The following is a 27,794-nucleotide window of genomic DNA, read 5'->3' on the forward strand; positions in this document are numbered from 1 at the left end:
CCTTATTGACAACAGTTTGACAGCTAGCGCTGATACATGCTGGGAGAGATCTATACAGTGTGTGTCAAGGGGTAGACATACAACTGACAGGATGGAACGCGCTGTGGGTTGGTTAAACATAAGTGGTATACCCGCACGAGTTATCTCCCTTACTGAAACAAGTTTGACAGCTGATACATGCTTGCAGATCTACACAGTGTGTGTGTGTGTGTGTGTGTGTGTGTGTGTGTGTGTGTGTGTGTGTGTGTGTGTGTGTGTGTGTGTGTGTGTGTGTGTGTGTGTGTGTGTGTGTGTGTGTGTGTGTGTGTGTGTGTGTGTGTGTGTGTGTGTGTGTGTGTCAGGGGTTAGACATATAACTGACAGGATGGAACGCCGTGTGGGTTGGTTATGTGTACATTTGACACGAATTGTACCTGCTACAGTAAAGCAGAAATGTTAGTTGAACCACTATTAATTGTCACATTCAGCAGAAAAATACACAATGAGAATGAAAAGGTAAGCAATTGCACTCAGTGTTACAGAGTCTTTAATTCGATATGACACACCAGCTTGATTATATCCATCGCAGTTGATGCCCCAAATCACTGGGAAACGCGATGTACGTTTGCTGGGTGCCATTAAGAGTGCGTTATCACGCCCGCTAGTGTTGGCAAGTTACAATATGGCCCGTACGTAGGTCACGGCACTACATCTACTAGAAATCATAGTGATAATTGGCTTCAGACCACACAAGAAGTTAACCAGACCATTGTATATAAACCAATTTGTGTGAATACAACTTTGTGTAAACCAGTTCCAATGATTATACTCACCCGAGTGACAGTTCAAAGTTGTATGGCAATACAATATGACATAGCAGTGGCCAAAGCAATACAGTCATTGATAATGATATTCACCTACCAGGAACAGTGGTCGTATTTTGATCAGCATATTGTATATGTAGCTTTCAGAAGAGTCCAGATTGTGCATATTTGGTCTATACAAAACCTGGAGGTTCCCAATTACACTTGACTCCAAGTCTTAGTACAGGAGATAGCTCACCACTTCCCTTGATGGAATCTTAATGGAAGCATAGTAATTAGGAGATAAACATCATGTATTGGCCAATTTCCTGGTGTTATTGAGTCGGTTCCAAATGAATTCTCGTGCTTCAAATACTCAATAGCACCAGGAAATTGGCCAACACATGATGTTTTTCGACATTGGGAACACAAAAGTAAACCAAAAGACCCACTTGGGTTTTACTGTCTCCACTCATTGACACCAGTGAAGTGTCATCAACTGGCCGTTTCAGCTGTTTCCATGGTAGCATCTGGAACTGCTCATTTGTGACGTCATTCCGACTGTAAGTCACAATATGATTTAAATGACGTTACTACTACTGACGACGCAACAATACAATGGTGTGCGCGATATTTCATACTTGTCAGTATGCAGTGAATAGTCTTGCAATTTTCGGGAATCAAATACCATTTGATCATGTTGTTCAACCTATCAAATTGAAGAACATGTTTACATTTGGTTTACAATACAATCAGAACAATGATACAACATTCCAATACTGTTTTACAATACATAAGCCGGGCCTATAACGTAATTGTCCACGTGGAATGGGTAGTTCCTCGTTGGAAGACTACATACCATGTGACAGGAAATAACTCACAGTGTCTATAAAAAGTCAAAGAAGAAACGGTATCTAAAATAGAACTAGAAATAGTGCACTATGCAGGGGGTATAAGGAGAGTGCCTCTGTTTTCGGAAGTGTTTTGATTCTTGAAAGGGGGAGTGTTATGATCTTGAGGGGTGTTGTGTTTTAATTCCAAAACTCAAAAGTTTACCATCAACCACATAATATTGCAATTGGGTGTGTCCCCAACGACTTCAAATCAGTGAAGATCCGGGTTAGAATGGTTCTTCAGTATCCGATGCTTGTTGTCAGAGGCGACCAACGGAATCGGGTGGTCAGGCTTGCTTATTACGTTGACACATCGTATCCCATTTGTGTAGATCGATGTTCATGATGTTGATCACTAGGTTGTCTGGTCCAGATTATTTACAGACTGCCGCCATATAACTGGAATGCTGCTGAGTGCAGCATTAAACAACAAACAAATATGTGTCCGTCAGTACATGCAGAATGTGTAAATCACCGGTTGACTGAAACTCAAACGATCATAAATTGCATACCAACAACTAGATGATACTACATATGGGTCCACTACGACTTCAAGGACTGTTCTGTGGCGAAACCACTCTACAGTGAGGTGATCTTGGAATTGATACATTCTGAAGTGAAACTATCCCAGGATGTCATGTTTTATGTTGGTGAGACATCAAGTGATGTCCACTCCTTGTAATTCTGAAAAAGGTCCACTACTACAAGATCTCTACTCCGAATGCGCATTAGTGCACCTATCTAACGAGGCAGTGCCTGAAGCCATCCTACATAGGGAAGTCTGTTGCCTCAGGTTCCTTTGTAGCCATGGCGCTCATTTAAAGCTGCAATTGTGTAGTTTAAGGCAATGTTGTGTCGCCTTGGCCACAACTTGTTAACGTGTTTTTGTTCAGCCTGTCATGGACAACAAGAGAGTTTTTGTGGACACAATTCAACTATACACAAGCATCAGACAGTTTTGTGACACTGACCTTCACTTGCAATAATCACACAACAAACATGACTGGTCGGGAGTGCGAAGCCATGTGAACGGGGGGACAAGTCCTTTGAAATTATATAAACCAGGAGCTGAAATGATCTGTTCAATTGGCATTTTAGAAGCTGGTCAGTAACAAGAAAGATTATATACTTTAAAGAAGAAAAGTTCTTCATCATATTATGATACTATACTACAGTGCTGTGTTCAAGCAAGAGGGAAGTACTAATCACAGAACAGATTAGTGTACATAGAGTAGTATTTAACCGAAACAACACGATGGTATGCATGAAAGGGATCGATAACACCAACAATTCCCTACCTTGGCCACGTATATAAGTGGGTCAGGTTGTCACGTCAGTTTAGTTTTACACTATTTTATATGAATAATATGTACCTATACCATAACTGTAAACCTGTCAACAACGGAGAGTTTAATAACTAGATGATCCCAGGTATAGAAGTAAAACATGTATGACTATCCTTAACATTATATTGTAAAACTGGGCAGATCACAGCAGCCAAAGTTAAGCTACCTCCAAACTCACACTGAGTTTTTAAAACATATTATCAACGTCCACTGGTAATACTATCTACTATCATGAAGAGTATCTATAGCCACAACAGGTATATAGTTGAAACCATGTTACATTTCAAAGAGTGAAAATTCACGAAAGAAAATCAGTGTACTCCCCTTTGTCAAGACAGGTAATGCTGGTTGTGTAAGTCAGCTCGGAATACCTTTTTGCTTGCAAAGGGTCGCATTGAGATGACTGAAGTACTATTTCTATGGGACAATGATGTCTTTTCAATTACCTGTGAAGTGGTCCTGAAAAGCCCCATAATGTTGCTCCAAATTAATGCCGATAACCCAACTGGCATAAAAAGAAAATCAGTTCGGTCTCTCGCGTGGCGTCATGCTGAATACAAGTTTAAAAGCTCAAATACTCTTTAAATGGGTGATAAAAAAACCTCTCATTTACTTTTAAACTCACTTCTTCACAGCAAAACTACTTATTTCTGGCAAAGAAGTCCAAAGAAATCGGTACCAAATCACAAACCATCATCGTTAAGTTCTCATCACTTGACTACAATCCAGGTAGGAATCGGTGGATAGGTGGTTGCGTAAGTACATTACAAGAATAGGTGAAAGAAACGAAAACACGTGCAAATGAAACATTTAAAGCATCAGTGGAGATCCCAGGTAGAACTGGTCTTCCAGCAGGTCATGCTTGTGTCAAGAAGCGACTGAGGGGATCGGGTGGCCAGGCTCAGACGCTGCTTGATGTATGTCATGGTATCCCAGTTGCATAGATTGATAATCATGCGGTCAATCATTAGACTGTCTGGTCCAGACTCGATTGATTTCAGACAGCCGCCGGGTGGAAGATTGCTGACTGTGGCGCAAATCAAACAAACAAACATGCTATTTAATTCGCTACTGATCATGTGTGAGCAAGTTTACTGCTGATTTTATAACCGTTCACACTCATATGACTTCTCGAGAAGAGAACTTTCACTTTTGTTCTTAATGTTAACTGTGTAACATTCCAATAATTCCTGAATGTCTTACTTTCACTTTATAAATATCCGTACACGTCCAGCTCGATTCGGTAATAGACACGCCATATTACTGGAAAAGTATTGTGTGTAGGGTGAAAGCAAAACACAAAACTAACAATTTTCACAGTCTTCATCCTGAGTGAACTGAGTTGGTAAGAAAACCATCAATACATCTTTCTTCACAGGCATCAGAATGAGGCCGCCTTGAGTGTATGACGGTTCTGCTCGAGTGTATGACGGTTCTGCTGGAGGCGTCTTCTGTCGCCACGGTTGAACGTGCGCCGTCAGTCGGCAACAGTGGTGACACCATAAAGCACCTGCTCTCCTGACTCACAAACCCAGTGTCATATAGAGTCACGCCCTATTTCATTCAGCATAGAAGTAGTACAGGCAAACACATGTTCATCGTTGTGAATGACCTTGAACGGGAAGTGATATGGTATATCACCTCACCTCACGTCATCTCACCTCCCGTCATACAGCTGAGTGCGGGGTTAAACAGTGTAAGCATACTATTTTATTATGGTACACGGTATACTGTTCTGAAAACTGAAGGGTATTCAAATCACAAGAATCAAATTATGCAAGAAAAAATTGTACATGGAAATGATCGATAGAACACCCTGGGAACCATTTTATGTCAAAACGCACGTGTGCGGATCTAAATTATAGCATCGTCAATGAGAGCATGTGTGTTTAACAACTTTAATTCATGCAACACGAGTCTGTTGTCGATGTCAAAACGATCACCTGCTGCTATACTTGATTCAAATAATCATGATTATTGTGACCAAAATACTCAATCATTACACGCAGTCTGTTTGGTATGTCGCATTATCGTAAAGAATATTCAGAGACATGGGGTGAGTCTCGTGGTAGTTTCAGGAAAGGGGAGAGTGGTGACGAATACATTAACTCATGAGACTTCCTTTGGGTAATGTAAGTTTACCCCATGTATCACATATATTGATGATGCTATTTAAAATCCATTGGTCTTAGACTAGTATGTTGTATCACTGAACAATATTTATTGTTTTTATGTATTCTTACTCCTGCTGCTCATTAGTGGTGGTCCGATTAATTGAAATAATTGAAGATTGGTCGCAATGACTAAACGAACAAGCAATCCATCATGTTTTCTCACTTTTATTCCCACTTAATCTACTCCTATTTGCAGACACTACGTTTCCTTTTCGGTTGCCCCAAATGGCTGGGAGATTGCTGTGTGCAGCGTTAAACAACAAACAAACCAACCAGAACAAGGTTTCAGGAAAACGTTCGTATGTACTGTAAACTCACTCACTAGGTCATGTATGTAAGTATGTACTGTAAACTCACTCACTACGTCATTTATGTAAGTGTGTACTGTAAACTCACTCACTACGTCGTGTATGTAAGTATGTACTGTAAACTCACTCACTACGTCATGTATGTAAGTGTGTACTGTAAACTCACTCACTAGGTCCTGTATGTACGTATGTACTGTAGACTGACACACTACGTCATATATGTAAGTGTGTACTGTAAACTCACTCATTAAGACATGTATGTAAGTGTGTATGTAAACTCACTCACTCCGTCATGTATGTAAGTGTGTACTGTAGAATGACCCTCTACCTCTTGTATGTAAGTGTGTACTGTAAACTGGTTCATTACGTCTTGTCTGTAAGTCTATACTGTAGGATGAGCCACTACGTCATGTATGTAAGTGTGTACTATAGACTCGCTCACAACGTCTTGTATGTAAGTGTGTACTGTAGACTGACCCACTAAGTCATGTATGTAAGTGTGTACTGTAGAATGACCCTCTAAATCATGTATGTAAGTGTGTACTGTAAACTGACCCACTATGTCATGTATGTAAGTGTGTACTGTAGAGTCACCGACTATGTCATTTATGTAAGTGTGTACTCTAGACTCACCCACTACGTCATGTATGTTAGTGTGCACTGTAGACTGACCCACTACGTCATGTATGTAAGTGTGTACTGTAGACTGACCCACTACGTCATGCATGTGAGTTAGTACTATAGAGTGACCTTCTATGTCATGTGTGTAAGTGTGTGTTCTAGACTGACCAACTACGTCATGTATGTAAGTGTGTACTGTTCACTGACCCACAAAGTCATTTATGTAAGTGTGTACTGTAAACTCACTCCCTAGGTCATGTATGTAAGTATGTACTGTAAACTCATTCACTACGTCATTTATGTAAGTGTGTACTGTAAACTCACTCACTACGTCGTGTATGTCAGTATGTACTGTAAACTCACACACTAAGTCATGTATGTACGTATGTACTGTAGACTGACACACTACGTCATGTATGTAAGTGTGTACTGTAAACTTACCCGCTACGTCATGTATGTAAGTGTATACTGTAAACTCACTCATTAAGACATGTATGTAAGTGTGTACTGTAGACTCACTCACTGCTTCATGTATGTAAGTGTGTACTGTACAATGACCCTTTACCTCATGTATGTAGGTGTGTACTGTAAACTGACCAACTATGTCATGTATGTAAGTGTGTACTGTAAACTGGCTCACTACGTCTTGTATGTAAGTCTATACTGTAGGATGAGCCACTACGTCTTGTATGTAAGTGTGTACTGTAGACTGACCCACTAAGTCATGTATGTAAGTGTGTACTGTAGAATGACCCTCTACCTCATGTATGTAAGTGTGTACTGTAGACTGACCGACTACGTTATGTATGTAAGTGCGTACTGTAGACCGACACACTACGTTATGTATGTAAGTGTGTTGTGTAGACTGACCCACTACTTCATGTAAGTTAGTGAGTACTGTAGACTGACCCACTACGTTATGTATGTAAGTGTGTAGTTTAGACTGATCCACTGTATCATGTATGTAAGTGTGTACTGTAGACTGACCCACTACGTTATGTATGTAAGTGTGTACTGTAGACTGACCCACTACTTCATGTAAGTTAGTGAGTACTGTAGACTGACCCACTACGTTATGTATGTAAGTGTATACTGTAGACTGACCCATTACGTTATGTATGTAAGTGTGTACTGTCGACTGACCCGCTACCTCATGTATGTAAGTGTGTACAGTAGGTTGACCCACTACGTGATGTATGTTAGTGTGTACTGTAGACTGACCCACTACGGCACGTATGTTAGTGTGTACTGCAGACTGACTCACTACGTTATGTATGTAAGTGCGTACTGTAGACCGACACACTACGTTATGTATGTAAGTGTGTTGTGTAGACTGACCCACTACTTCATGTAAGTTAGCGAGTACTGTAGACTGACCCACTACGTTATGTATGTAAGTGTGTAGTTTAGACTGATCCACTGTATCATGTATGTAAGTGTGTACTGTAGACTGACCCACTACGTTATGTATGTAAGTGTGTACTGTAGACTGACCCACTACTTCATGTAAGTTAGTGAGTACTGTAGACTGACCCACTACGTTATGTATGTAAGTGTATACTGTAGACTGACCCATTACGTTATGTATGTAAGTGTGTACTGTCGACTGACCCGCTACCTCATGTATGTAAGTGTGTACAGTAGGTTGACCCACTACGTGATGTATATTAGTGTGTACTGTAGACTGACCCACTACGGCACGTATGTTAGTGTGTACTGCAGACTGACTCACTACGTCACGTATGTAAGTGTGTACTGTAGACTGACCCACTACGTCATGTATGTAAGTGTGTACTGTAAACTCACCCACTACGTCATGTATGTAAGTGTGTACTGTAGTTTGACCTACTACGTCATGTGTGTAAGTGTGTACTGTACACTGATTCACTACGTCATGTATATTAGTGTGTGCTGTAGACTGAACGACTACATCATGTATGTTAGTGTGTACTGCAGACTGACCCACTACGTTATGGATGTAACTGTGTACCGTATACTAATCCACTGTCTCTAGTATGTAATTATAGACTGTAGGCTGACCCACTACGTTCTGAATGTAAGTGTGTACTGTAGACTGACACACTACGTCATGTATGTAAGTGTGTATTGTAGACTGACCCACTACGTTATGTATGTAAGTGTGTACTGTAGACTGACCCACTACATTATGTATGTTAGTGTGTACTGTAGACTGACCGACTACGTTATGTATGTAAGTGCGTACTGTAGACCGACACACTACGTTATGTATGTAAGTGTGTAGTGTAGACTGACCCACTACTTCATGTAAGTTAGCGAGTACTGTAGACTGACCCACTACGTTATGTATGTAAGTGTGTAGTTTAGACTGATCCACTGTATCATGTATGTAAGTGTGTACTGTAGGCTGATCCATTGCTTCATGTATGTAAGTGTGTACTGTAGAATGACACACTACGTCATGTATGTAAGTGTGTACTGTAGACTGACCCACTACTTCATGTAAGTTAGTGAGTACTGTAGACTGACCCACTACGTTATGTATGTAAGTGTATACTGTAGACTGACCCATTACGTTATGTATGTAAGTGTGTACTGTCGACTGACCCGCTACCTCATGTATGTAAGTGTGTACAGTAGGTTGACCCACTACGTGATGTATGTTAGTGTGTACTGTAGACTGACCCACTACGGCACGTATGTTGGTGTGTACTGCAGACTGACTCACTACGTCATGTATGTAAGTGTGTACTGTAGACTGACCCACTATGTCATGTATGTAAGTGTGTACTGTAAACTGACCCACTACGTCATGTATGTAAGTGTGTACTGTAGAGTCACCGACTATGTCATTTATGTAAGTGTGTACTCTAGACTCACCCACTACGTCATGTATGTTAGTGTGCACTGTAGACTGACCCACTACGTCATGTATGTAAGTGTGTACTGTAGACTGACCAACTACGTCATGCATGTGAGTTAGTACTGAAGACTGACCTTGTATGTCATGTGTGTAAGTGTGTGTTCTAGACTGACCAGCTACGTCATGTATGTAAGTCTGGACTGTAGACTGACACACTACGTTAAGGAAATAACTCTGTACTGTAGACTGCTCCGCTGCCTCGTGTATGTAAGTGTGGACTGTAGGCTGACCCACTACGTTCTGGATGTTAGTGTGTACTGTAGACTGACCCACTACGTCATGTATGTTAGTGTGTACTGTAGACTGACCCACTGCGTCACGTATGTAAGTGTGCAGTTTAGACTGATACATTACATCATGTGTGTTGCAAGTGTGTTCTGTTGGCTGATCGACTGCTTCATGTTTGTAAGTGTGTAGTGTACGCTGACAAACTACCTCATGTATGTTAGTTTGTAGTGTAGACTGACCCGTTACGTTATGTAGGTAAGTGTGTACTGTAGACTGACCCACTGCGTCATTTATGTTAGTGAGTACTGGAGACTGACCCACTACGTCATGTATGTAAGTGTGTACCGAAGACTGACCCACAACGTCATGTATTTTAGTGTGTACTGCAAACTGACCTACTACGTCATGTATGTTAGTGAGTACTGTAGAGTGATCCACTACGTCATGTATGTAAGCTTGTATTGAAAACTGACCATTACGTCATGTATGTTAGTGTGTACTGTAGAGTGACCCACTACGTCATGTATGTACGTGTGTACTTTTGACTGACCCACTACCTCACGTTTGCGAGTGTGTCCTTTAGACTGACCCACTACGTCATGTATGCAAGTCTATACTGTAGACTGACCCACTACGTTATGTACGCAAGTGTGTACTCTAAATTGACCCACTAAGTCATGAATGTAAGTGTGTACTGTACACTGACCCACTGCATCATGTATGTAAGTGTGTACTATAGGCTGATCCACTGCCTCATGTATGTAAGTGTCTACTGTAGGCTGACCCACTACGCCTTGTTTGTTAGTAAGTACTGTAGAGTGACACACTACGTCATATGTTTACGTCTATACTGCAGACAGGCTCACTACGACTTGTATGTGAGTGTGTACTGAAGACAGACCCACTACGTCAAGTATGTTAGTTTGTACTTTAGACTGAACGACTACATCATGTATGTTATTGTGTACTGCAGACTGACCCACTACGTTATGGATGTAACTGTGTACCGTATACTAATCCACTGTCTCTAGTATGTAATTATAGACTGTAGGCTGACCCACTACGTTCTGAATGTAAGTGTGTACTGTAGACTGACACACTACGTCATGTACGTAAGTGTGTATTGTAGACTGACCCACTACGTTATGTATGTAAGTGTGTACTGTAGACTGACCCACTACATCATGTATGTTAGTGAGTACTGTAGACTGACCGACTACGTTATGTATGTAAGTGCGTACTGTAGACTGACACACTACGTTATGTATGTAAGTGTGTAGTGTAGACTGACCCACTACTTCATGTAAGTTAGTGAGTACTGTAGACTGACCCACTACGTTATGTATGTAAGTGTGTAGTTTAGACTGATCCACTGTATCATGTATGTAAGTGTGTACTGTAGGCTGATCCATTGCTTCATGTATGTAAGTGTGTACTGTAGACTGACCCACTACGTTATGTAAGTTAGTCAGTACTGTAAACTGACCCACTACGTCATGTATGTAAGTGCGTACTGTAGACTGACCCACTACGTTATGTATGTAAGTGTGTACTGTTGACTGACCCACTACTTCATGTAAGTTAGTGAGTACTGTAGACTGACCCACTACGTTATGTATGTAAGTGTATACTGTAGACTGACCCATTACGTTATGTATGTAAGTGTGTACTGTCGACTGACCCGCTACCTCATGTATGTAAGTGTGTACAGTAGGTTGACCCACTACGTGATGTATGTTAGTGTGTACTGTAGACTGACCCACTACGGCACGTATGTTAGTGTGTACTGCAGACTGACTCACTACGTCATGTATGTAAGTGTGTACTGTAGACTGACCCACTACGTGATGTATGTAAGTGTGTACTGTAAACTCACTCACTACGTCATGTATGTAAGTGTGTACTGTAAACTCACTCACTACGTCATGTATGTAAGTGTGTACTGTAGTTTGACCTACTACGTCATGTATGTACGTGTGTACTTTTGACTGACCCACTACCTCACGTTTGCGAGTGTGTCCTTTAGACTGACCCACTACGTCATGTATGCAAGTCTATACTGTAGACTGACCCACTACGTTATGTACGCAAGTGTGTACTCTAAATTGACCCACTAAGTCATGAATGTAAGTGTGTACTGTACACTGACCCACTGCATCATGTATGTAAGTGTGTACTATAGGCTGATCCACTGCCTCATGTATGTAAGTGTCTACTGTAGGCTGACCCACTACGCCTTGTTTGTTAGTAAGTACTGTAGAGTGACACACTACGTCATATGTTTACGTCTATACTGCAGACAGGGCCCACTACGACATGTATGTGAGTGTGTACTGAAGACAGACCCACTACGTCAGAGTATGTTAGTTTGTACTTTAGACTGACCGACTACGTCATGTATGTTAGTGTGTACTGCAGACTGACCCACTACGTTATGGATGTAACTGTGTACCGTATACTAATCCACTGTCTCTGGTATGTAATTATAGACTGTAGGCTGACCCACTACGTTCTGAATGTAAGTGTGTACTGTAGACTGACACACTACGTCATGTATGTAAGTGTGTACTGTAGACTGACCCACTACGTTATGTATGTAAGTGTGTACTGTAGACTGACCCACTACATCATGTATGTTAGTGTGTACTGTAGACTGACCGACTACGTTATGTATGTAAGTGTGTACTGTAGACTGACCACTACGTTATGTATGTAAGTGTGTGCGTGTACTGTAGACTGATCCACTACTTCATGTATGTTAGCGAGTACTGTAGACTGACCCACTACGTTATGTATGTAAGTGTGTAGTTTAGACTGATCCACTGTATCATGTATGTAAGTGTGTACTGTAGGCTGATCCACTGCTTCATGTATGTAAGTGTGTACTGTAGACTGACCCACTACGTTATGTAAGTTAGTCTGTACTGTAAACTGACCCACTACGTCATGTATGTAAGTGCGTACTGTAGACTGACCCACTACGTTATGTATGTAAGTGTGTACTGTTGACTGACCCACTACTTCATGTAAGTTAGTGAGTACTGTAGACTGACCCACTACGTTATGTATGTAAGTGTGTAGTTTAGACTGATCCACTGTATCATGTATGTAAGTGTGTACTGTAGGCTGATCCATTGCTTCATGTATGTAAGTGTGTACTGTAGACTGACCCACTACGTTATGTATGTAAGTGTGTACTGTCGACTGACCCGCTACCTCATGTATGTAAGTGTGTACAGTAGGTTGACCCACTACGTGATGTATGTTAGTGTGTACTGTAGACTGACCCACTACGGCACGTATGTTAGTGTGTACTGCAGACTGACTCACTACGTCATGTATGTAAGTGTGTACTGTAGACTGACCCACTACGTCATGTATGTAAGTGTGTACTGTAAACTCACTCACTACGTCATGTATGTAAGTGTGTACTGTAGTTTGACCTACTACGTCATGTTTGTAATTGTGTACTGTTCACTGATTCACTACGTCATGTATATTAGTGTGTGCTGTAGACTGACCCACTACGTCATGTATGTAAGTGTGTACTGTAAACTGACCCACTACGTCATGTATGTAAGTGTGTAATGTAGAGTCACCCACTACGTCATGTATGTAAGTGTGTACTCTAGACTGACCCACTACGTCATGTATGTAAGTGTGTACTGTAGACTGACCCACTACGTCATGTATGTTAGTGTGTACTGTAGACTGACCCACTACTTTATGGATGTAAGTGTGTACTGAAGACTGACCCACTACGTCTTGTATGTGAGTGTGTACTATACACTGACCCACTACGTCATGTATGTAGGTGTGTACTGTAGACTGACACACTACAACACGTATGTGTGTACTGTAGACTGACCCTCTACGTCATGCATGTGTGTACTGTAGACTGACCCACTACGTCATGTATGTAAGTGTGTACTGTAGACTGACTCTTACGTCATGTATGTAAGTGTGTACTGTAGACTGACCCATTACGTCGTGTATGTAAGTGTGTACTGTAGACTGACCCACTACGTCATGCATGTGTGTACTGTAGATCGACCCACTACGTCATGTATGTAAGTGTGTACTGTAGACCGACCCACTACCTCATGTATGTAAATGTGTACTGTAGTCTGACCAACTACGTCATGTATGTAAGTGTGTACTGTATAGTGGTGGCCCGATTAATTCAAATAATCGGAGATTGGTCGCAATGACTTTACGACCGAGCAAAAACAATTCTGGAACACTTGTTTTCATTAACAATATATTTCACAAGGTTGGTTTTGACTGTTACATTTCATAAGCACTACAAGCTCGTTCCAAGACATGATTGAATATATCTTAAAGACTCTAAGAAATATATGTTCCTTACATACTTGTCATCCTTTAAAGATATGACATTTTGCACCAAAAACACCCAAAGAACTACATGTTGTTTTTCCTTATTTGAGCATTAACAAAAATAACCAGGAACATTTCACAAATGACGATAACCAATTATTTTCGATGATTGATCTGATGTTATGAACCAATCATCAATTATGAGATTTTAACCAATTCCCAAGACTAGTACTGTACACTGACCCACTTCGTCATAGATGTAAGTGTGTACTGTAGACTGACCAAATATGTCATGTATGTAAGTGTACTGTAGACTCACCCACTATGTGAAGTATACGTTCCTCGGTGAAGAAAATTTACTGAATGGAATAGAATTAACTAAAGCTGATAAAAATTGGAATATAATATATTAGGACATAAATAAGGTATAGCAAGAAGACAAAGTAATCAATATTCCCCGCAATGGCAAAATTATGAGTTTGTCATACGTATAATTATGCATTGAACTGCATACTATTATTCTGACTAGAATATTTTCCAAGATACAATAATAGTAAATCAAGTAAATCATGTAGTTTATTCAGTACTTTGTCCACATGCCCTTTTTTTACAACACGATAGAATACAATTGGGTTACAAGTGGGACCTGGTATTAAATACATTTTTTAGATATAATGCAACAGATTTAATAACGTTCATATTTGTACTATTTAACAAGTTTATCATACTTTGAGTACCAATGGCAGAATTGTTTGGCAAAAATCTAGTCCTTAGAGATGAATATTTACTACAAACAAGTAATACATGAAGCTCATCTTCCCTACCACAATAACAATGAGGACAAATTATATCTAAGTGAATTACACCATTCTCACACCTTTTCCTGATTATAACAAAATCATGGAGTGATTTTCTCATTTTATAAAAAGCTCTTCTCCAGTCTCTATCCTTTAGCTATGTTATATAAATTTCCGGTAGTAGAAGGGATAACTTCACTTGTTTATAGTGCTCAAGAAAAGATGAATTATTGATTTAATAATGCCAGTCTTGTAAGAACATATCAATTAGGCGCTGCTTGAAGATGTAGAGAAACTGTTTCGGATCACCAACATCTTGAGCCGGCAAAACATAGGAATATCCAATCACAAACAATAAACTTCGTACATTAGGTGTGTCTTCCATCCTCGTCCAGTTGTTTCAACAATAAATAACAACTGTGTCGATATCTCCGTGTGTCTTGTCTTAGAAGACGAAGCCAATATTTAATTACTTTACATTGGACACAAACATGCATGGTGTAACACCCAGTTTATCCAAGGATCGCTTTATTTGCCGCAATCTTCCCAACTCCTAAAATTCTCTTGAAGTACGATGTATAAAATTTCTCGATAGATTCCTGGTAAGCAGAACCCCGTACCTCAGATGAGTACAGTAGTATTGGAGATATCTTGGTGTCAAACAATTTGTACGCTATGGAGAATGGTAAGTCTTTACACTGTCTGAATAGCTGATATAAAGGTAAGACAGCTTTTCTCGCCTGCGACACCAGTGTTTGGCAAGCTTTGGACCATTTTAATACGCAGGAGAATGACAAACCAAGATATTTGTAATAGGTTACAATCTTTATAGATTTCCCACATACTGTCCATGATTCATTCTTTGCAACAATTCCATCTTTCCTAAATACGATAATGTAAGTTTTGTCCATGTTAATCACCAGTCCCCATTTAGCACAATACTCTGTTATAAAGGTAAGCTGTCTATGTAGTCCAACAACAGTATACGAGAATGTAATAATGTCGTCAGCAAACAATAGTAGCATAATGTCTTCAACAAACGAGGAAACAAACACTCCATGTTCACAAGTAGAATTAATATCACGTACCAGTTCGTTGATGAAAAATATGAACAATAAGGGACATAATATACATCCTTGCCTAACACTAGATGACGTTGGAAATGCAGGGGTTTTCTGGCCATCCACTTTGACGCAAGCTATAACATGACTGTACATACTCTTAATGCTGTTATATAGTTTACCATGGCAGAAGATAGAGTAATTTCTTCCTTGGGATAAAGCCAAACGATTTTTTGAAGTCAACAAAAGCCGCGTAAACTTTGTTTGGAGTGAAAATGTACCGATGAATTTCACTTTAAACAAAAACTAAACCAAGTAAAGTGAAATTAAGATTGAGAATCCTCAAAAAAATTTTAAGTGAAAATTTCAATCTAAATTTTTTATTCAACTGAGGATAAAAGTTGTTTAACAAACGATCGTAGATTCAAATCGCTATTACATCCCGACCCATCAACACCCGAGTCAAAGAACATCGCACCTCTGTTGCTAATTCCGACACCAAATCAGCTATCTCTGACCACATCAAAGCCAACCCCAATCATCAAATAGAGTGGTCCGACATCACCATTCTCGCCAACAACCAAACGGACTTCACTAAACGCAAGCTCACAGAAGCCATTCACATCAAACGCCACAAGCCTACCATCAACCGTGACCAAGGATACTTCATTCCATCTGCTTATGATCCACTCCTCCACCAAGCCCAGTCTATTGTATAAACATCGCATCCATTGTATAAACATCTCATTGTAACTACATCTCTGGCTTCCACTCACTATCCTTTATGTACTTACTGGCTTCATCAGCTTACTGCTTAGCCAATCATGGCAATTATGTTGTTTCCTTTGTCTATTATGTTGTTTCATTGTTATATACAGTATATATATGCAGCTCCTACACTTCATGTACCACTCTTGCTTGACAACGGTACAAGAATCTGTATCGAAACGTCGCACTCACGAAAATAAAGAAGTTGTTATCCATAAAACTTGTTATATATTGTACGTCTCAACTTCTAAAATGCCACTCAAACAAGTTATCACTATAGGTATTCTAAACTCATATCACACAAAACAGTAAAGAGTGAGACAGACAGAAGCTTTGTTTGGCGATATGTTTACATTTATGTGTTCACAGAGAGAACGTAAACAGGTAACTTCTACGTCCGCTTCAATCACTGAACACAGTTTCAAGACACTGGCTGTGTGGGGAAGGTTGTCTCGTGTCTCGAGGGGGACGGATATTTGTGAACGAAGTGCGTAAATCGCTACGCTATTATTCTTATCAAGACATATGAAATGCATCCATTCTGACAATAATCCACAATGATTCCACCTGATGTATAGTAAAGATGATTTGCACTATGTTCAAGCATAGGATCATCTTGATGATCAAAGTAAAGCCACCATTCTCCACTTTTTCATACGGAACAGTGTTTTAAATACTCCTCATGTGTTTAAATATATTGGATGATGAAATTTCAGAACATCGGGAACCTGTTCCATGTAGTTCCTTTCATTAACACCAGAGACGGGTTAGCCCATTCTTGTCAAAAGTCCTAAACAGACATGAACGTGGTTTTTTTGCATGAATCAATAAACCTTCATTCTTCATGTATGATTTCCCATCCTAAATTTTCACCTTAAGGAGGTTGTATACAAAATGTCAAGAACTTGCTAGATTTGATATCACGTTGTAGACAAATGTGTCCCGAATCTAATTATGTAATAAAAGTAACAAGTCACCACGGCATTTGTTTGACAAGTGGCGACCCCTTGTGGCACCATCTGTAAAAACTAATATGTCAATAAAAGTTCTCTTAAAAGTACATTGTTTACTTTTTTTATTCAGTATGTGGTTTTTTTATAAAGATATTTCAGTATTGATATGAAATGAAGCAGGAAAATCAATTTTCAAGGCAGTATGTAGGATTTGACACATTATTTAACTTCCCAAAAAACAGGAATTAAAAAATAACATTGATTCATTAATGAAAACATGATTTTTTATGAAATGAATTTTATATAGTAAATTCACACTAGATTGATATTTAAAAAAATATAAAAATATGTTACCAGAGGGTATCAACATTATCGCCAATTAGAACAGCATACCCAAATTAATGTGATAAGGGGAGATAACTCTTGCCCATGTTTACCTCAGTATAAATGCTTGTGTGGCCAAAATATCATAAAGTATGATCAGAAGAAAGATAAAGGGAAATAACTGCGTAACATAAAAACTAACACTGACTGACTGAGTTTGGTTTTACGCCGCTTTTAGCAATATTCCAGCAACATCACGGCGGGTAAAAACTAACAGATACGCGCTCCTACTGTCACATCCCGTCGCATACGGTATGCGCACAAACAAAGGTATCCAACCTCTTCACTAAGAAAGTGTAATCCCAAAATCCCAAATATACCATATGTTACATTTGACCACTTTCTAAATGTCTAAATGTGTAATCATAGCTTTCGGCCAATTAACAGTTATCAGAGGGGTACAAAGAGCCCAAAGTCTAGACTACCAGTTGTCCGACTTCCATTTTGGTGGAAGTCGCGGCAGCTGAGCGGGTTAGTCAGCTGACTTTGTGTGCTGGCGATTAGGTGCCTGACTCTGAGGATGTCAGTTTGAATCCCGGATGGGGCTTAACTCTAAAAAGTACTAGAATTTGTACTTTACTAAGAAAGTGTAATCCCAAATATAACATATGTTACTCTTTAATGTTAAGCGAAATGCAGTCAGCAGAGGACATTTTCCATTTGCTTAGGTGCATTAGAGATGATGGACATATCATTCACATTTTACAGAAAAACACATTGTCCTAATAACTTGTTTTTTAGTCAAGGATTTTCCACTACCGGTCTGGTCAAGTCATTCCATATATGTTATGATAGACATTCAGAGTAATTTACTAAATATGGCATTTTGTCAGTCAACAAGTTTTCACACATTACCACACATTACGCCATCTCCTTGGTGATCATAACCCCATGACGTTGGTCACTGTTCAGTTTACTGATCACTGGATTATCTGGTCCAGGCCGCCTTCAAAGGGTATGATTATTTCTCAGTGCCCATTTTAAAAATAAATGTGCGATGGCGGGTGCTACTGATAGTGCTGAACATGATCATCACATATTGCATATGGTGCCATTGCTGATTTTCAGCTAGTCATTGGCTATACTGAAAACGTTTTCAATTGTAAGCTCACATTGTGTAAGACATTAGGTATGTATATATGTATATACAGAGGAGCAAGAAAGAAAGAGAAGAGATAGAGGAGGTGTGAGATAGAGTGTGTGGGGAGAAAACGATTTATACCCTAGATACCTTTTGTAAAATCAATATAAAGTAAGCAGGTTATGACGAAGATACATAATAGAACATTAGATACGGGTCTAAGTTTAGTAACACAGCGACCACGGGAACTTCAAGTTCTTTTCATACATGAATACACCTGCGTAGTACAACGACTTGGGTCACATTGGAGATATACTACTGCTGCTACCAGACATCCTTCAGTGGTGGACAAGTTTAGTCATATACAGAAGCATAACAATTGTCCACACCATCATACAAGTATAACCGAAAAGTATAACGGCTTGGGTATGAGTTAGAATGGGTCTTTAGCAACCCATGCTTGTTGTAAGAGGCGACTTACGGGGTCGGGTGGTTGCTGCGTAAAGTGAAGTTCCTGTTGTTGATCATTGGTCCAAAACTCGATTATTTACAGACTGCCGCCATATAGTTGGAATGTTGCTTAGTGCGACGTTAAACAAACAAAACAACGGCTTGGGTCACACTGAAGTATAATGTGTCCCGTGCAATGATATCTTCCTTACCACTCACTTCTACTGCTGCATTTGCAGGGGTCAAATAACTGAAGCATTTACATTTTCAGCAGCGTTCCATCTGCATCGTGGTGGTATGATTATTGTCTAGTCAGCCTATCGGATGCTGGTGACACGAACAACAAATTAACTCCAAAGAAGCCCCTGTTGGTGTTTTATTAGACTAAAGCTTAGTCAGTGAATATATATAATTTTGATAGTAACAAATAAACCCATTTAAAATGAAAAGAAGCCTCAGTGACGGAGCCTTGCTTCATTTAGGGCCTTAGTTTTGTAGGGAGGGCAAGGCAGTAGGAAGAATAATGTGGTTCAGGGACCGTGAGACAGACTAGTGTTTTATATGTTGAGGTTCCCATCAACAGAACACTATTGCCACGCCTAGTATTCGCCACATAAACAAACTGCATAAAAATAGAATTTACTTACAAGTGATGAATTTAGAACGTCCTCTCCTCCTTCGGATGTGCACTGTGCCTGAATACCCTGCAACATAGTTTCCATGGTAACACATGAATGTGTTTTTGTAGACTGCTATCACATGTGCTCTACAGTGAAAAGGGTTGGTGAGTCAGTGAGTTTTGATTATGGTCGCTTTGAACATTGTTTGGTTAGGATCACAGGAATATGACACGCGTAAGGGGCGCAATTCTACTCAAGTAGCGGAGGTGCTGTAGTCGACATTGACAACCCATGTCAAAACATGAAATTAAGAAGCACATAATTAGGTGAACTGCACATCTCATATTGTCCTTTAGAATGCAGTAAAGTATATTATGTCATTCTGAGTACTTGCTACACTGTTACATGTCACAGTACGTTTTAAACTGCGTGGGAACCAGATATTACAAAGTCGAAATAATGCCAATTAAAAAGAACAGGCCTTCGGGGTAACATATTTATTTTTTCACAATATAAAGTAGGTTTGAGGCAACTGGTTGTGACGTGTCGCAAATTGGTAGCCCATTAAAGAGACGCAGTATTCTACTGAACATAACAGTTGTATAGCATCTGTTACCTGTCAATGTAATGCACGGATGACACATAACGAAACTTAGTTACTATACGTATGACTCAGAGAAGATTACAACAACAAAACAACTCCCCATGTACTTACCTTTCAGGCACAAACCACGCTCAGGTGTCTCTAAAGGGGCGAACGCTCCGAGTATGAACTGAAAATAAACGATGAAAGATCGTCAGATTGTATGAGTGACATGCATGAACCTAAATACGTTTGTGGAAATGAAGAATCAGAGCTAAATTGAATTTCGATTTGTTCTATAATATGGAGCTTACATTGTCATTTAGGGATATTTGTATGACATTCAACTTACATGTTTAGCCGCTTGAAAAACGTCCTGTGACTTCAACTTTTCAGGTTCCACTTCCTGTGGTGTCAGCTGTTCAGATGCGACTTCCTGTGATGTTAGCTGTTCAGGTCGGAGTCCTTGTGATTTAGATGTACGGGAGACAGTTCCTGCTGAAAAAAAACCCCGTTTCAACTGTATTTCAATACATAAAGGCAATAATGTCTCATTACTTATTACTTAATGATATATCAACGAGTGGTGCGATAATTCAGTTGAAAGTAGAAATATGAGGTAATCAATTTGGTATTTGATCTGCTTTTCACGACCTAACCCAGTTATTATCTTGTACCTGTGATACGATGAATGATCTCCCCAAGCTGATGCCACCGTCCTTCATGTACCTGAAACAACAACGCCCACATCATAAATACTAGATTATAACATTCGACTTACTGAGTAGCTGTGTGTATCACGCCTATATCTAATGACATATCTTCTTTCTTACAATACAAGCCATGAATGACTTTCAGCATAAACAGCCTGTAAAACTTTTTCTCAGAAAACATTTTCATCAGTGTGTTAGATATGTTCTTTTCACAAAAGCAATACATTACCTTCCTGGTGTTTTCCTCTTTTAAGGTCAATTGCATATTCCATTTCTGGAGATCTGAAGAGGAAAATACAAACACATGTTGATAAGAATCAAGCCAAATAAAATATGATACTATACCATTTGATGAAGGTAAGTCAGCATGTAATAACAAGAGATATCTAACACGATCAGCAATAATAATAATAAGACATGCAAGACATGCAATATAATAACTTAACGTGTATATTGAACACCGAACCGTGATGTAAGAATTGGGTTCTAAGGCACAAATTACCAACACGCGTAACTCATTTTCTTGTGCTTTTCGACAGAGAGAAGATACTCTCTTCGCTTGTGGGGGAATGGCGTTTGTGACACAGGAGTTGGTTTCAAACTCCTCAGTGTGTACACACGATACACACAGCTTGTTTCAGAGGCTACAAGACACTACAAAAACAATAGATTTTGAGAGATTATCAGTGCAGATGGAACTTATAAGATTCAATTAAAGATGTAACTCGTGTGAGGAATATGTAAAATATGTATTTGAGTTATATTCTATCTCCCGAGTACATAGAGAATCTCACCCAAGTGTCTTCTGATATCAATTATATCAAGACGAGTTGATAAAGTTACAAATATCCGAGGCTTGCCGAGGATATTTTTACCTTTATCAACGAGTTTTGATATATTTGATATCAGAAGACACGAGGGTGAGATTCTATTTATCATCCAAAATCACTCTTCATTAATTTTCAATGCAAAATGTACATCTCTGAACATGGTACTGCCATTAGACTTGCAGTGCAGCGATGTCATAGCATTGTGACGTCATCAAGTACATGACGTCATTGCATTGTCAGGGCATTGTACAAAATCTACTGTCAAAACGATATCTCCTAGGAGATATCGTTTGATCTCACACAAGCGATATCTCCTGTGGAACACAGTTTTGGATGATAAAATGAAATCTTAGAAGGAAGTTCTTAAGATTAGGAGAAGTGTTCTGTTTTTAACATTTTTGGAAAAATCTCGTTATCCTGTAAAGTAGGTTGTTTGTCTGGTATGTCATCCACGTCGAGACAGGAGGCAAGTCCACCAAATGTGTCGATAAGTTCCTCCAGATCTCTCTGGCCTTGAAAGGAAAGAAGGATTTTCGTATCTTGTGTGTCATCTTCTGGAAGCTTCATCTTCAGATTTTCATCACTTTTCGTATGCTGTACATCTGTGAGAGTAATGAGCTCCTCTCGTCTTGTAGATGCAAGTGTTCTCTGGGTGTAGTCTATCGCCGATACTATTGAAGTATGGACGTCATGTAAAGTGTCATGTTTCTCTTGAACCATTCTGTATGGGGATTGTAGACTCGCTTGAATTTCCTCCATGAGTTGTCTCTGTCGATGAAGAAGCTTTACAGCAACACTTTTGCAAACTTTAGTCGCAATTTGTTCTAGTCTTCTCTGCGTAGTTTTCACTTCAGTTTGGTGACTTGTGACAGTTTGCATCCTGCTGGTCACATCTTTCAGTTTATGTTGCTGCTTCTTCACTTGCTCCTCCAGCTGACCCTTTGCTACGTCATAGGCCTGATTCAAGTCTTCATTCTTGTGCTTGTTGTGGGCCCCAAGTTCACATACACGACAGATTGCCTTCTTACACGTGTAGTCATACAGCTGCAGTGTGTTGGCAGGATGGTCCCTGCAATTACGTTCCTTCAGGCACTGCTTCAAAGGGATATTCTCTGCCCGGTTGATCGCAGTTACTCTGTGATTTCGATTCCGTTTTCTTTTGTCGTTAAGTTTATGACAGTCAGAGCAGAACTTTTATCACATTCGCTACAGTACATCACATGCTTTACATCATGATCGTGTTCGGTGTAGTTGCATTTCGTGTAACCATCAACGTTGACTTTATAGGCAGTTTCATTGCGTCTGACATGATGTACTGTTGTCTGCTCCATGGTGAAGTCACGACCACAGGAAGGACAGTGTATGCAGTTCCCTTCCGCCTGTGTAGCTAGGTGATCAAGGCATGGCTTGCAGGCAGAATGAAGGCATGGAAGAAGACGAAGCTGACTCTCATCACAACAGGACTCAGTTGATAGCTGGCACACTGTCTCAGTGGAATCAAACAGCATAAAAATGACACATTCACACACACTTTTGTTGTAATTAATGTTATTCTGTTTGATTGGCATTTAGAAGTTGGTGACTAATAAGAAAGTAAGAATATTTATGGATAACAACTTCTTTATTATATATGATGCGACGTTTCGGTATGGATTCTTATACCGTTGTCAAGCAAGAGTGAAGTACTACTGCTGGTACAGGAAGGTCGATGACACGTTTGTCATCCTTCGGCAAGACCAAGACCCAGCAGCCCTCCTGCAACACCTCAACCAACAGCACCCCCGGGTCCAATTCACCTTAGAAACAGAATCCAGTGGTCAACTTCCCTTTCTAGATGTCCTTGTAACCAGAACTCCAGCCAACAAGATCCGTACCAGTGTCTATAGAAAGCCAACCCACTCCGACCAATACACTCATTTTGACTCCAACCACCCTTTGAGAACCAAAACTGGCATTATCTCCACCCTCACCAGACGAGCCATCAACCTTTCCTCCACCAGTCCACTACAGAAATACAGCACCTCCGCCATGTTTTCACCAAGTTCAACCACTACCCGTCGAAACTAGTCGATAAAATTATCAGCACCACACTCCACCCAACAAGAAAACCGGCCTCCAACAAACCTGAACCAGCACCTATTCGTATCTCCCTCCTTCATAGGGAAAACCTCTCACCACATCAGCCGTCTCCTCAAGCGAGAAGCAGGCATCGAAACCTACTTTACCAGCTCTACACCACTAAAACCCTACTGAAAGCGAATGGCAAGAACACCTCTAAACGACAACATCAACCCAAAGGTGTTGTCTATAAAATCAACTGTGACTGTGGCGGAGGCCTATGTAGGCGAAACCTCCCGGCCCATCAACATCCGAATCAAAGAACACTTATCATCTACCACTAAATCTGATAGAAAATCGGCATTATCAGACCACATCATCAACTGCCCCAATCACAACATAATTTGGGACAATGTGGACATATTATCCAAAACCACCAGGACTTCACCAAAGGAAACTTGCAGAAGCAGTTCAAATCCGGAGACACAAGCCCTCAATCAGCAGAGACCAGGGATATCTCATCCCTTCTGCATACAATGACCTCATAAAAACAACAGATTAGAGCACCTCAGCCATCATTGTTAATTAATCTCATCAGCATGTATATTTTGTTTTTTACATCAACCACCATTGGCTTCCTATTGTCACTACATTATTGCCACCGTGCCTTGTTGTTATTGTTAATCCCCCTCATTCAGTCCTACATGTTGTTATTACTTAATCCCTGTTCATGTATATAAGCCTGTCCTGTGCTGTAGTACTTCACTCTTGCTTGACAACGTTATAAGAATCCATACCGAAACGTCGCATCATATATAATAAAGAAGTTGTTATCCATAAATATTCTTACTTTCTTAATGTTATTCTCTTACAGAAAACTCTTCGTAACGGTGTTTTGTCACTTTACTCAAAATCTACTAGTACAGTCATTTTCTAATTTAGCATGATGCATGATAATTGTTCCACCACTGTGAATATTGAATTTCATGAATTATGATTTAATAATTAAAAAGTGGTCTATATAACCTATCATTGTGTCAAGATACAATTACATCTTAAATGCCAAGGGAGTTAGGCGACTAATCGGAACAGCCACCTGGCCATGCAAATGTGCCAAATTAGAAAACGATTGTATTTATAGCTTTTGAGTAAAGTGACCAAAATAACGTCACGAAACGTTTTCTGCCAGACTACTCATATGCATGACGGATTATCGGTCTGCTTAATGTACCTCCATGCTGGACTTTCTCTGTATTGTCCACCCTGTCTGGAGACTGTGACCTTGGAACACCCACTAGAGCATCGTATGCCTCCTGTTCTTCCCGCAGTGTCTGAAATCACAGATATCACTGCATCTCATTTGACGTTTTATTATGATGTTGTGCATGGATTTGTTCTTCCTTATTTTAGAAGTTTTCTTAGATTAAGACTTACAACACATAAAATTATCATCAATTACCCACCATCTCCATTTTGTCACATTTTGCTTGAGACTGCTGCAACTCTTCTTTTGACTTTGACAGTGCTGTTTTTACTGAAACGACAAAAATGGAAGAACTGAAGCAAATAACAGTTTTCACATTACAGGTATTCGTTGTCATGTTTAATTGCAAGTAAATTCCTTTCTTTTCCGAAATATTACTACCTGCAATATTACAGGTATCACCATCGACGCTGACAAACTGTATTATCGAAATGGTGAATGAAAATTATCGGATAAATTATTTACTACAATACATTGATGACAATAAGGTCACTGATGACATCATAGTGAAGGTGACATCCCGAGAGTCGGCCAGTTGCATATCAGTATCCAAAAGCATCAGGGATAATCGGTATCGACATGCGAATGATTAGGTGTGACATTGTCATCGACGTATACTTCCGTCAACATATTCCTAGCGAGACAAATCTCTGTTCACAAAAGCCAAATCAGTTTGCCTGTCATGTGGGTTATCACCCAACCCATCCCCACCCCACTCCATGACTAATGGTCCCATAAAGATCATGGTCAAGAATGGTTGACGCTGTGATGTACTCGCTACGTCGCTGACGTTTTTCTGCCAGCGGTGAAACCCAGGCAAAATCGTAATTTGTCGGTAAACATTTAACTTCATTCGCGCACAGGCCGTCCGTGTTGCCTGGCGCTACCTCTCTACATCCTGCCCTCTATCGTTCCCACATGTACAATTCGTGATTTTGTCTGGTCATTTGTGTTAGGTTTTAGGATTGTGAGTTTCTCTTAGGGCGCACACATTTTGGCTTCTGAGAGCACACGTTTCTGATGCTGAGTTCAGATGCAATATTTTCATATTGGACATGTACAAGTCAACAACATGTACAACAGGGCATTTGTTCTTTGTTTGTTAGTAATGTATATTGAAATATATAAGTATCAACTTACGAGTTTCAATTTGCTCGTTCTTCTTTTCTATCTCTGTGATGTGTTCATCAATTTCTTTCTTCAATCTTTCCTCCACTTCAGCATGAACAAAGTGGTTCTGTTCAATTTGCTGCTCAAGTCCTTCTATTGACTGGGAACAAACATGAAAGGCCGGTAAAGAAGTAAATAACGGTTCTTGAAGACAAACCACCTGACCCTTTATCACATTACACGTCATAATATACAACCTTCAAAGTTGCTGACAAAGTATGTTTTAGGTTTTCTACCGTTGGGAAACACTAAACGTGTGTCCAGTAATAATCTTATCAATTTTCAACTATTCACAAGACAAAGGGCATTTAGCCTTATAAGAATGCCAAATTGCAATGCATAATCACAACTTACAGATTTCAAGTCAGCTACCTCTCCATCTTTTTTAGCAAGTTCCTTTTTGTACTGAGCTTCCAGTTTGCCCTTGTTAACATAGACGAGATCTGGGGTGCCTGAAAAATATTTTATTTTATTTTTAAGATAACGGTGTCACATGATTTATCATATGAAGAGTGAGTGAGTTTACTTTTACACCGCACTCATCTATATTCTAGCTGTATGGCGGCGGTCTGTAAATAATCGAGTCTGGACCACACAATCCAGTGATCAACAGCATGGACATCAATCTGTGCAAACTGGGAACCGATGACATGTGTGAACCAAGTCAGCGAGCCAGACCACCCGATCACGTTAGTCGTCTCTTACGACAAGCATGGATTACTGAAGGCCAATATTCTAACCCAGACCTTCACGGGTCGATCATATGTAGAGCACAATAAAATATTATGGAGCAGTTTGTATTTTGTTGTAGGTCTGTTATGGTGTGCGATTATCTTATGACTGAAACTTAAATTTGTCCTGTGAGAAGCATTTTTGATTGCCAGAAACATCTAGTGGACATCTTGGAGAGATACCACATTTTGACACCATCCTGTTTCAACAAGGCCAGTTTACATGCGAACACTGTCCCCAGAGAGGTGCAGTGATGTATTTCCTACGTCTAGAGTCAATCACAACTCTCCCATGGCCAGCACAAACTCAAGACCAGAATCTTATTGGGTATGTTTGGAATATTTCAGGACACTGTGTACTTCAGAGAGTTACGCTGTAGAGAACCTTGCTGATTAGGAACATGTGCTCGACGGTGCAAAACAGACTGAATGAAGGACAGAAACAATGTCTGATTCTGTCTTAGAGAAGACATCTTCAATCCAAACCGTCATTGCAGTGAGTAGTGGCAGCACATGATATAGAGGCTAATAAACGACCTTCCGTGTAATACCATATCTATTAAACGAGTCAATGTTGGGCAGATATTGGGCAGGTGCACTTGGACTGTTGTCGCCTTGACAGAAAACATGTGTCATTTGTATTCTTCTAGCGCTTAAAGTGTAGCGTCGCTAAAATAACCAGCTACATCCAGCATTTCAGGACCGTTGATGAGCTGCCGCTCATTCCTTGATAATTGCA

General features: G+C 39.9%; 1 protein-coding gene across 6 annotated transcripts in view; it reads right to left on the bottom strand.

The window, feature by feature from the left end:
• Window positions 1-19,638: 19,638 nt before the first annotated feature.
• The window catches only part of LOC124280998 (transcription intermediary factor 1-beta-like), a 64,254-nt gene continuing 56,098 nt past the window's right edge, over window positions 19,639-27,794 (bottom strand). Inside the window, exons 2-10 of one of the 6 annotated variants that reach the window (XM_046717010.1) lie at window positions 26,679-26,776; window positions 26,295-26,424; window positions 25,354-25,424; window positions 25,122-25,221; window positions 21,232-21,284; window positions 20,967-21,018; window positions 20,642-20,787; window positions 20,422-20,479; window positions 19,639-19,790 (exon numbers count right to left, since the gene is read on the bottom strand). In XM_046717010.1, coding sequence (XP_046572966.1) covers window positions 19,726-19,790; window positions 20,422-20,479; window positions 20,642-20,787; window positions 20,967-21,018; window positions 21,232-21,284; window positions 25,122-25,221; window positions 25,354-25,424; window positions 26,295-26,424; window positions 26,679-26,776 — 773 coding nt within the window. In that variant the 3' untranslated portion in view covers window positions 19,639-19,725. The remainder of the gene's footprint in view (window positions 19,791-20,421; window positions 20,480-20,641; window positions 20,788-20,966; window positions 21,019-21,231; window positions 21,285-25,121; window positions 25,222-25,353; window positions 25,425-26,294; window positions 26,425-26,678; window positions 26,777-27,794) is intronic. The other 5 variants (XM_046717008.1, XM_046717007.1, XM_046717005.1 and 2 more) reach the window with 5 other exon arrangements.

Source organism: Haliotis rubra, unplaced genomic scaffold (genome assembly GCF_003918875.1).
Source record: "Haliotis rubra isolate DU_JTF1 unplaced genomic scaffold, ASM391887v1 Scf278, whole genome shotgun sequence".
NCBI classification, from domain to species: Eukaryota; Metazoa; Mollusca; class Gastropoda; order Lepetellida; family Haliotidae; genus Haliotis; species Haliotis rubra.